We start from the raw sequence: 12502 nt of genomic DNA, 5'->3' as shown, positions 1-12502 counted from the left end.
ATTAAGCTGAGCAACAATAAAAGTGTCAAAATTATCAGCTAAATAAGGACAGCCAGACACTGTTTAACACTGCATGAAAGCCCATGACACATCCCATTCTGCATGACCCTGTTGCAGAGACAGAGGTCCAGTTTTTACATTCACTGCATAAAGAACAGTTCTTGGGCACAAATTGCTTTAGGACTGAGCAAATGATGTCTAGAAGATCATTTAGACTCACAGGGATGACGACAGTGAGGTTGAGATGCAATGCTGCCAGCTGCTATGTGTTTCTTGTTTGAATGGTATCATCCTAGCTGAAGACAACCTAACTAATGTGAGAAACAGCACTGAATCAGGTTTGCTGATGGGAAAAATGCTGGCTTGCTGCCTGGCCTGTTTTCTCATGTGAATTGTAATTAAGGTTCCTTCTATAGTGCCACTACACATCTTTTCTGACCCCCTTCCCAGCCAGTCAGTTTACCTAGCTAGGACTGCGTGAGCATGGAGAAAAGTTAAAGATCCAAATGTCTGGTTTTGGTGGAGTTGGTTGGTTGGGTTTGCATTTGGGCTTTTCTCCCCCTTCCCCTCTCCCATTGCACTAGATATCTTGGTTTGGACAAAGAGGGAAATGGTCACCCCAACATAGGATGTGATGGTGAAGGCAGTGCTAATCATAGCAGGTAAAGATGCTGAACTGATGTAGAAGCTAGGGGAGGTGGTAATGGTAGAAGCAGTATTGCCAGCTTCAGCAAAAGGATTGATCTGAAGGCCGAGAAGTAAAATTAATTGCTAGGGAAAGGAGAAAGAGCTAAACCCTCTTTTCTGACAAGCATTGAGAAAACGACCTATGTTGTCAGTTGCACACGTGTATACAGATATGAGGGGAGTACTGAATGCAACAGCCAGCCTCCAAAACACATTCATTTTTCCAAAATAATTTTTTTTCTTTTTTTTTTTTTAAAGAGTGCAGAGAAGTAACAGTATTAATGTGGGGAGAAAAGAAACAGCATTAAATTCTGGGTGTTTCGGGGGAGCAGTGAAATGAAGAATGGAGTATCTGAGATGGTTTTGACTAGATATTGCAGCATATGTTGATTTTCCATTAGATTTAATAACAGGGAAGCAAGTGTAGCTATGGCTTCTAGATAACAGAGACTTCAGCGTCTTACCAGGGGCCCTCTTCTGCCATCTTTTCCTGTTTGCACAGAAGGAAATGCCTGAAAATTACCAGGGTGTTGTTTGGGTTTTGGATTTTTGGGGGTGGGGGTGGGGGGATCATCAATAGTCGTAATTAAATCTGAAGATGCTGAAAGGAAAGACTTTGGGGAGAAATCTTGGAAAGGGAAGTGTGACAGGGCAAGTCCCTTACAGGGAAGGGAGATTTTCAAAAAAGCCTAGAGAAGAAAAACGAGAAAAAAAGAGCAGTGTTTGAAGAAAGATGGAAAATGAGTGGCATAGGTGCCTCTTGCTTTACTTCAGGAGAAGCTGGGAGAAAGGAATGTGATTAGGAAGTTCACTGAAGTTGCAGTGAAGCAAGAGAAAAGTCTCCTGAGGAATGCCTTGTCCTAAACCTCATGGGTGAAGATTACTGTGGGAGAAGAACATGGGACTCATAAGAGCTCACACTCAAGTGGCTCACCTGGGTGGCTGCATCTCTCTGAACAATAGTACCATTTTGCAGAAAATACTCTGAAATAAGGCTTCATACAGGTGAATCATATTTCCAAAACAGCAGAAATTTCTTAAAGAACTGGAGCATATAGGTAAATGTTATTTTGATATTATGCTACGTTCCCAGATAAACAAGAATGTTGCATAATTTTTTTTTGCTCAGGGAACACAGTTTGTGCTTTAAGTAAAACTGTGTAATCTTAAAGTGGTGTGTGGCCTGCAGAAGCTTTAAACTGTGCCTGGAAAGTGTGGACAAATGGGAGCACAAAAGTAGATTTAATTCTTTTTTTTGGTTCTTTCTCTGTGGCTAGATATGGGAGGATATTCAGGAAAGTCCAACAGAATCTTTTATTAAAAACTGGATGTGGCATGCTCTTCATTCTTGTTTGGTTTTTGAGTTTTTGCCACTCTCTCATTGCAGGTTTTTCTACAGCTGTGCAAACAATTGATTTATTGTTATTGTAGTCTGCTGACATCAAATCAAAACTAACATGGAGAAAAAGGTTTGGGTCAGTCCAAACCCATTGGTATTTCTCCAATATGCAAGGGGATCAGAGAAGAAAATAACTGTTTTACTGAGTTGAAAACAAACTTTTCCAATTTTTTAGTCAATGTTACTGAAAGCCATAGGCCCTCAGAAAGACACCTGTACACTTTTCCTGAGATCAGTTATTGACTCTAGTGGTTTGAAGATAGTTCCACTATCCTCCCTGGCTGATTTGGTTTGGAATTTAAACACAGGACTTCTACTTGCCAGGAAAATTCCTATGGCCCTGGGATATATTTAAGAGACCACTCAAAGAGGAAGTGCTTCCACAACAGAGAAGATGCTTTATTCCCTGCATGCACCACCCCCAGTGCACCTGTGGTTTAGTGGCTATAGTTCCTTGAAGGATTCAAGACTTGAGTTACATCCAATTCCTGAAAGGCACAAATGAGGAAATTTTACTCAAGTCTCCAGCATTCCAGATAAGTGTCATGGTTACATAGCATTCAGGGGTTGATATCTTATTTTGCTGATTTTGTAGAACAGTTCAGAGCATCTAAATTGGGAATTGAAATAACTGCACAAGAACAGGGCTCTGACTGATCCGTTAGGAATGCATCTGGTGACTAGTCCATCTACTGACTAATGTACAGGGAACACAGATTCATCTGGTAGGCACCCTAAGTTAGCTGGCTTTGGGTTGAATACACCCCTAAAAAAATCCCTTTGTGAATCTAATATGAAGAAGCTGTGCCATCTTGAAATGCTACAAAAAAACATTTGAATAATTAACATTATTGCTTTGTTTACTCTCAAATGTTTTATTAGGCTTAATATTATTCTCTGAATTACTAAATATTTTCAGAATCAAAGAAATCCACTTTATGTAAATAAACCAGATGCAAAAGTAAATTAAATTAAAAAAGGAAATGTAGCCTCAGTTTTTTCTGCTTCCACATTGCTATCTTGAACAACAGCCTGCCTCCTTCCTGCCTTTCATTGACAATTTTCTCTTTTTTTAGTGATGAGTTTGTGAGATTAGGGACAGATTCTGGAACAGAGAGTGGTTTCTGCTTGTGTAGTTACTACCTGCTTTGCTCCCAAGGTGCCATTACATAGTAAAGCACCATTCAGTGTATGGACAAAAGCTGTCAGGCCATGTAGAATTAAATATAAAACCTGAATAGGAACAGTTTGAAAAATGTTGTCTGTGTTCTTAAACCCAAATACTTTCAAAGACCATCTAAAGAAAGCATTAGATTTGCACTTCATTGAAGGGCATGCAGCTTTTATACCTTTTTATTCCAGAGACCCAACCCATTTTGCTACCTGATCTCTCTCTCTCTCCAGACATATTTTATGCCATCTTAATATCTGTTTATTTTGTGTGTATTGCAATTTTAAATTGCTGTGTCTCAGGCTGTTTTCAGACACAACCATCCTGTGATCCCTTCAGTGCAGGTGGACTGTGCATGCATATGTACTCACACAGAGTTTCTATTTCTGTTCCTTTTTGCTGCTTTCAGTAAAGGTTCTGCAGACTAAAGGTATGTCATTCCTTTTTGCGTATGGGAATACTTAATGTTGTGTTTGTTACTGGCAAAACGTGAAAAGGAAAAGTTGGAACTGAGCCTTTGGGGTAAATGAGCATACTCTTGGATTCATGGACCTGATCCTAACACTACACTACATCAGTATGTGGACAGCCTTATTCATGAGAGTACTCCCACATGAGGGAGATTCCTTCACATGGAAGGAATTTTAGAGCTTTCATGTTTTCCTGCAGCCTATGGAACCTGGTCTTGTGAAAAGGGAGTAGTGACCATTCTGTCTTATATGTAGGTACAAGCTAGCCTCTGGCTGCAGTTGCTGGGACTGGGAGAGCAAAGTAACATTCTGGGTAAGGCTAAGAATTAGGAAGTTATGCAAATAAATTCGGTTCCAATTCTGATCTCATGCTCTGGAGTAAATCAGAGTTATTTCACCAGAGCTGACCAATACAGAAGCTGATGCTTTGGTCTTTTTTACTGCAAACAGAATTAATTTACCCCTTCTCTTCAGCAGCATTCCATCAATAATTTCCAACCTCTATTTACAAGAGGGTAGGGCAATTAAAATCCATATCTAAATACACCATGTCTCTATTTATCCAGTATTTGCACATGTAAAATTTGTAAAGGTCTTAAGTTACAGTTAGCAGTAGCCAGATGAGTACAGAGTCACAAGGAGCATCTTGCTTTTGGGTATTCCATAGGTGATCAAGGTATCAATGTTCATGATTAGCTCAGGTGACAGTATTGGGCATGTGCAACATACTAGTACCAACTTATTTTTAAACTGCACAATTTTCCTTCTTAGAGTGATAGCATTCTATAATGATGGCTTCTGGAGCTTGTTAGAAGCATACAAAGATAGTAGTAAAACATAAGCAGCAGGTCTCAAAAGAATCCTACAGTTAGATGTAAACATTCATAATTAGGTATACTTGGAATTACCAAACCTTTATTAAACAGGCATTGGTCACCACTTGCTTTGGATCTACTATGTCCACCAAAGGCTCCTTCATGGCAACATCCCTAATACAGGTCATGTCAAAGCCGTACACATTCTCCCACCCTGTCAATGCAAATGGATGTGTCAAAGATTAGCAGTAATAATAAAAATATTTTTTGTTTCTCAAAGCACCTTTCATTTGAAATAATTCCTACAATCCCCTGATTTTCAGCTCTCCTCCTCAGCTCTTTGCTCCCTGCACCAGTTGTCTATGTCATCATTGCTATTTTACAGGTAATGCAGCTGTGACAAAAGAACCCCTCAATGCACATCTTTGAAAAAGTGGCCCTTTGTTTTGGTGTCCCCAGAACTATTATATGAGATTTGCTGATGATTTTCATGGCTTTGGACATTTGAAAGTGTTGCCCGAAATCATATAATACGTCAGATTGAGACTTGGGAATAGCTGCTAAGATTACACAATCCTTTGCTATCCATTCTGGTTAATATTTCCTTTTTTTTATAGATTGCTATTCAATCAGCAGTTTGCATGTTCTTTTAATTATTTAAGTAGTCTTAGTTACAGCAAGTGAATTACTGACAGGAGTAGAATTACAGGTGCGTTTCAATATTTGGGGCATCCAAGTTTTAATCTGCATGTACATTATGAGAAAAAGCAAAATGTCCACTTTCTAAAAGATTTAAAAGCCATGCTGATCTTATATATTTCAATTGTTCTTCTGGTTGTCCCGATAAATCCTTCTTTTACCTTGCTGAAGGTTTTTCTTTTTTTCTTGAACAAAACGAAAACATCCAAACATTGAAAAGTACACTGGCTTTGCTTTTAAGATTGCTTGACAAAATGAAAACAACTCCAAAAAAAAGGTGAAATCTTAGTCTTATAAATCATATAAGTCAAGGTCCATTCCATGGTCCTTCTGAACCCTGTGAGAATTTTAAGAAATTGTTTGAAGACAAGCAAGGTAAATTGATAAACAGCAATAGTGAGCATGTTTGAAATATCTTGTTTTTTTCAGAGCATAGCATTTGAGCTACTGGTGTTGCCAGAGTACTATGATTGAAAAGGTAATATCAGCAAAAAATCTGTAGATTTCTAAATTGGAACAACTCTGGACATGAACAGTTCTTTGATATGTTATCCCTTTATTGGACTGTGAGTTTCTCAGTATTTCAGGGAAGCTGATGGTCAAAAGTTTTGTTTCAGGCATCCTGATCATGTGGGAACTTTAGATTATATTTATAGAAGTCATATGTTTTTATGTGGTTACTCAAAAAGGATGGACTAGGAAACCCTGAAGGAACAATTTATTAACAGAGTTGTCGGGGCCTCCATCACTTGATGTACTTCAGCCTACATGGGATGCCTTTGAAATACATGCCACAGTCTGTAGCAGACAGAGACCTGTCACAGGTCTTAAAAGATAAAATTATACGGTTTACATTTTGCAGGAAATCAGAGTCATTTACTATAGTAGTACTTTGTGGCATTAATAAAGTTTGAGAAATCAGAAGTCAGATTTTTAAAGAAACCTTCTTAATCAATATGATGGCTCTTGAGTGTCCTTTGAAATGCTCAGCCCTGCATCTCATATGAAGGCAAGGCTCTATCCACCTTAAAAGAGAAAAAAGAAAGATGAAAAATTGAAAAGTAAGGGATACCATGAAGGATTTATAAACTGAAAAGGGAGGCAAGATGGTGGTGCAGACAAGTAGTCAGATCAAAATAACTGAAGAAGACACAGAAGTATAAAAAGTGACGTAGGAAGAGAAATCAGATGAAAACAGAAAAGAAAGTGTCTTAAAGGAAAACAACATTTTAGAATAGAAAAAGAACCCAAAACACTTCTTTTTAAATTATGAAAAAACAAACAAGTTGAAAACAGGGGTATTGTCTGTGAGAAAAGAAAAAGGCTCAAGGCCTAGAAAGGACGAGATTCAACAGCAAGGTGAAAGAAGGCATAAGTGTTTTTTTTTTTAGGCCAAAATGGCTTTGATTCTTTTACAGAATCTGTAAATTCTGTAGGCAATTTAGCTGTCAAGGTCAACACATAATCGAGGGAAAAAATCTAGGCTGCACTTGAGGAGTAGATATAATTCTCCCTGGGACCTACACAGCCTTCTTGTCACTGCCTCACTGCCCCACTGCATTGGCCTTGCTTTTGACCCAAAATGGCAATTTTGCCCCATGGGCAGTTCTGTGTATTGGCACTGAATTTGATTAGCGTTTCATTTAAAGTTTGACTGAACGCACTAATTTTACCCAAGCTTTTGCATGTATCCTTAATTAATAAAACTGCTTAGGAATTTTGTGCTTTTTTTTTCCTTAATGGAAAATTCCTTTAAGTGAAATTGAACAGCTCTGAAAAATAAATAAAAGTCAAATAAGGAAAAAAATAAAAAAAGAAAAGAAGGGTGAAAAATGTAGATCTTACTCATTTCATCAAAACTATTATGATCTAATAAATCCACACTTGGGTGACCTGGGGGACAAGTTGAACATGAACCAGGAGTATGACCTCGTGGTGATGAAACTGAACCACATGCTAAGATATGAGGATTGCCCAAGAAAACTGGGTTTGCTTATCCTGGGACAGCAAAGGCTAATGGTGGGATCTAATTGCTATCTGCTGCTACAGAAACAAACAAAAAGTCAGATTCCCTTCAGGTGACAAGGGACAATGAAGGTGAGTTTCGACAAGGAAAATTATGACTGGATTTTCAGAAACATGTTTACACCTGAGCGTGTTTCAGCATTTGAACAAGTGCCCAGAGAAGCTATGGAATCCCCACCTCTTGACTCTGTAGGACAAGGCCCTGAGTGACCTGCTTTAACTAGGAACTCTGTCCTGCTTTGAGCAGGAGGCTGGACTAGGTGATCTGTAGAGGACGCTAACAGCAGCAGTTATTCAATGACACTTCAAGGAAAAAAACCCAACATTTTAAGTATAAAGGAAAAGTCAATTTTATGCATCTATGAATTAAAAAAGTTTATAACTTTTTCACATCAAAGTAAAATGGAAATTTCTGATCCTTATTTTTAATTTTAAAATTCTCACATAAAGTGTTTGAAAAAGCTAAAAAAGCATGACATGGTTTTTTCTTTACAAACGTACTAGTGAAATATAATTTTTCCTAGGCTTATTTCTTATCATTTACAATTCATTTGCATCCCATTACTTTTTCTGTTCTTGCTATTTTAAAACAAAACCAGCACCTGGATGGCAAAAGAATATTACCAATTTTAATGGCAGTATGTGTGATCATGTATTTATCAAAACAACAACAAAACTAAATATCCTAAAATCCACATTTTAAAACTGAGATAAAGGTATCAATATAGCTGTAAGCAAGGTCTACATTAATTTATTCATGCATCTTTCCTCTGTGTACTGTAAATTACCGCAAGTTTCCTGAATTTATCACCAGACTAGAGTTTTCTCAGTGTTCATATTTCTGTTTGACTTCTGGCCTGGTCAGCATATTTTCTTGGCTTTTGCAAAACTTTTCCAGCAAAGAGATTACAGTAGGCCACTATAAATCAAATATTTTAGGGAAATAATGATAGAAAAGGGTTACTGTTAGGCGTTTACTCACAGTGAATTTTGAAGTCCTTGTACTGTCTGTCTTCAATTGCTACCACGTACAAAGCAGCTCGGTCTGGAAACATTAGCCCTCCAGGTTTCTGTTGATGAATTGTGGGGAAATGGATCTCGTAATCTATTCACCTGACAAAGACATCACATTTTGAACTGCACATACAAAAACCAGACAAGCACCCCTTGCATGCCTTTATTGTTTTCCTTCAGACTGTCACATCAACTTTAATCTCAGCAACTCTTGCAGCCTGTGGCAATGTCATTAGATTGTGTCTATACAAACTTCACCAGCAGTTAATCAAAAGCAAAGCTCTTTCACTAAGATTTCCTTTGTTAATCTCTTTGTTAAAGCCTAAGAAATGACACCTGGAGATGCACCTGTGTCTTGTTATGGTGACGGTAGGAGAGGGAAGGCTTGTAGTCAGAAAATAAATGATGATTGCTCCAGCAAGGAGTATGACATGCAGAGAACCTACCAGCCACTTGTCTCGTGCGAAGATGACTGTGTTTAACATTGACTCATAGAACAGACAGTAACCCATCCACTCGCTGATGATGATGTCTACTTTGTCCACAGGTAATTCAACTTCTTCCACTTTACCTTTAAATATTGTGATTACTGAAAAAAAGAATCCAAAGAAATATGTTTCACATAATAAAACACCTGACTAAGTGCCTTACTGGTGAATATCAGGCTGACCTTTTCAGTAGGATTCTCTTCTTGAATGCCTGTAGATAAAGGATGACTCCATGTGATTCAATAGATTTTACATTACTTTAAAACTACTTGCAGTAAGTATAATAAACAGAAGTTTTAGTATCAGTATAAAAGGGAAAAAAAATTCCCAGAACCAAAATCCAAACCAAATAAAACCCATACATAAAAACCATCAGGAAAAACAGGCCTTACCTGCTTACCTGCATGATCTCATTTTACATGCCTTTTGGAATTTGGAATATTTCTAGATCATTGACAAAGTAATGCAAAGAATCCACCTAGAATCCTTTAAACATCCCTGTAGGGTTACATGTACATGACCTTGTCACGGAGATACTAGAGATTTATAGAACTAGAATTTAATTCTCATTTGCTTTTCAAACATATTATGCTGGCTCCACAATGAGGAAACTAAGGTTTATTTCTTCCATGAGTTCTGGGATGCTGACTCAACTGGGAAAGTCAGATCCAGCCTGACAGTACACAAACCAGAAAATTTGTACAAGCATGGTTGTCTCATGAAAAATTATTTTTCATTCCTTTTTGCTTCATGATTGAATCTTTTACAACATACTAGCATTTTCACTCTGAATCTTCTATCTGGTTTAGACTTGCATAACTTTCCACAGTTATCTAAAGTGACTGCTGGAAAACATTGCTGTCAGGTATTTTGTCACCAAATTAGTTTCAAGGAAATTAAAAAGATTGCTGGAAGTTTGATGGAGTAGAATACCAGATCCTCAGAGATACTTACAACACAGTGCATTAAATTACTGGCAATACTGTACGCTACTTACAGGAGACTGGCTATGCACTGCAAAAGCAAATCAATAAGAATCATGATACTAGAGCAGATATTTTGCTTAAAGGAAAATTAAATGGTGGTCCACATTTAGATCAGTTGTAACAAATAATTTTGTTTTAGGATCACTACATAATTCACCAATCATTCTTGCATTATTTTTATATATTCCCTATTACAAATGTATTCCAAAGTCTTCAGTCAAAAAATTTTTAGCTTGTGTTTGTCTGTTCCTTATATTGTTTGTTGCAGTGGATAAAGTCTCATGGTTCTGGATTCTTCCTTGACAAGGTAACTGATGCACTTGAAATTCAGGAATAAAGTGAGTAGGGAATATTTTATTTTCTATTACTAATTGATACGATTACTGTATTACTCTTAATAAATGGCATTTTTAAATCATGGCAAATTTTATTGATGAAAGTGGTCAACCTTCAGTTTGAGGAAGATGAAGGTACTTTCATTTAGCTAGAACTAGGTTAGCTGTTTAAGAGTGGAAATGTGGATTGCATAATTTTTAGAACGCAACTCAGGGAAAATGAGGTTTTGTCTTTCCAAAGCACACGCAGTACTAATACTACTCTAACCAGATGTGGCCACTTAATTTGCATAGCAAACTTTTAATCCAGAATGGCCCCCTAAGAAGTTGGGAACACTCTGATTCAAGCTGGTAAGAGCAACCTGATTGGAAAAGAGCAGAGTTCTCTTCTCCTTCCCATTCTTTAAACTCCTTCCTTTCCCAGCTAGTAGCAAAAGACTTCATCTGTTGTTATACTGAAGACTCTTCATGTCTCTAAGACCCAGCCACAAGTTCTCTTTCGTTCTCTTTTCTCCTAGAACTTTCACTGCCACAATTCTTTTGGAGTAAATTTTAGCACTGTTGACAGCTGCCAGAGTGACACACCTGCAGACTTTGACGCCCTCGAACAGTCACAGCAGCAGCACAAGTTCCCCCCACCTCCCTGCACTTTGATGAAACATCTTCATAAGGCACCATGTGGGAACAGATTGTGCTGTCCCCAGCTGTACAGTATCTGTTCTGGAAATATTGGGTTTTCTCTTGGTTCAGCCCCTTTTGCTGACTCTGCATTTCTCTAAACAATTAGGGGGAAAAAAAGAAAAATTTCCATGAGCAACAAGATCCTATGGCTTAGTACCTGGTTGCATTAAAATAAAAGTGAATGTGGGTCAGTGTAAAGTGTGTCAGTATAAACGTTGGTTCAGTTGTGTAATTTGTTTATACTGGAGACTAAATTGCACTCAGACTGCTGAACCTGTTCCTGCAAGCCTCCTGCCAAAGGGGAGGGGTCTCTTCTTCTTCCTCCACAGTTCTTCCAAGGACTTGCTCTTTTGCAACCTCTGGAGCACACTGGATCCTTCGCATTTATTCTGACAATGGTCCCTTCACCCACAATTCCTGTTGCTGGAAATCCAAACGTAAATTGATTTATGGTATGCTATTTGTGTATCCATTTGGTGAAAGGCCATTCTGGGAATATACAGGCTTTGTTGTTTTAGTGCTTTATCCCTACTGTGGAGGAGAGTATTTTCTGGTCCTTTGCTTCCTTTTTTTTTCTGAACCAAAAGTTGCATGCACTGCCTGGCCTCTTATATCCCATGTCACTGCTGTTTCTTTCACACCACACCGCTTGAATACATGTGCTGTACAATAAATTCTCTTCCCAAACAGCCCCGTGTTAGTCAGAAGCTGCCAGTGACAGCAACGAAAGTTAGAGCAGATCTAAACCAGAACAGAAATCTATTCCTGCATATGTGCTAGCATAGCACCAACACAGACACAGGTAAAATTGAGGCCAAATGATACAGTCTAGTCAGCTATGACCTGTGTGGCTCTGCAGCAAAGGCAAGTTTTTCACAAAGAGGACTTTTAAACAAAAACTGTCTCACAGCTTCGGTTAAAAAAAAAAAAAAAGCCTGAATTTTTAGGCTGTTACAAAGATATCTTGTGCACAGTGATTTGGGGGAGTACTGAAGACATGAAATAGAGCTTGTTGGAGATTATTTTTTGTTAAGAGTTTTCAGTATGTTGGGGGTATTTTTAGTATTTTTTTTTTAACTGAAGTGTTTCCACATCCCTGGAAATTTCAACAGTTTTCCTTTCAAGAAAAAAAGGTTTTCTATGATACTGTTATTCTGAGAATTGAACATTTTCATTTGTGTTTGTGTTTCAAAATTATTTAAAAAAATTTTTATTTTAAGTTGGAAGTCAGAAGAAACTCTTAGTGAAAAATATGTATTGATATGGAATACTTTTTGCTTTGAACCTTATTTCAATTTAAATGTGTGTGTGTATTCTGTTTAAGAGATAAGGTAGAATTCAAATGGCAGAATTAATTTGAAAGTTCAGCTGTAATATGGGGCCTTCTGTCTGCTTTGCTAAATCAAACTGCCCACTGATGAGTCCTACTTGCTTCTGTAGTTTGTGAGCCTAGAAGTAAATGTAGAAGTAACTTCTCCCATGAAGAACTGCTGTAGTGCCTAGAAGGAAGTGTCTGGTTTTGTATTTACATAAGTAAGTTGTGCAAAACTACCATTTACATATAAACTACACAACATAAATTAATCAGAAAAAGTGAAACAGTTATCTTCTTTTTCTCCTGAAGAAATAATTTTTTAATATGCCTTACTGTTTTCCAAGTGGTTGGCCTTGATAATTTTTTCTGAGTAGTCAGATATACTTGAGCATTCAATCTAGGAAGGGAAAAAAAAAA

General features: G+C 37.6%; 1 protein-coding gene across 6 annotated transcripts in view; it reads right to left on the bottom strand.

Moving 5' to 3' along the window:
- Window positions 1-12502, bottom strand: part of PRMT8 (protein arginine methyltransferase 8) — a 75990-nt gene that overhangs the window by 11270 nt on the left and 52218 nt on the right. For all 6 annotated transcript variants that reach the window (XM_075109846.1, XM_075109876.1, XM_075109885.1 and 3 more), the window contains 4 exons: window positions 12419-12482; window positions 8727-8869; window positions 8249-8336; window positions 4641-4756 (listed from right to left, as the gene is read on the bottom strand). In XM_075109846.1, coding sequence (XP_074965947.1) covers window positions 4641-4756; window positions 8249-8336; window positions 8727-8869; window positions 12419-12482 — 411 coding nt within the window. The remainder of the gene's footprint in view (window positions 1-4640; window positions 4757-8248; window positions 8337-8726; window positions 8870-12418; window positions 12483-12502) is intronic.

The sequence above is a fragment of the Phalacrocorax aristotelis genome, chromosome 1, assembly GCF_949628215.1.
Source record: "Phalacrocorax aristotelis chromosome 1, bGulAri2.1, whole genome shotgun sequence".
Lineage (NCBI taxonomy): Eukaryota > Metazoa > Chordata > Aves > Suliformes > Phalacrocoracidae > Phalacrocorax > Phalacrocorax aristotelis.
Note: the sequence above shows the minus strand (reverse complement) of the source record. Positions and strands in the feature narration are given on the sequence as shown.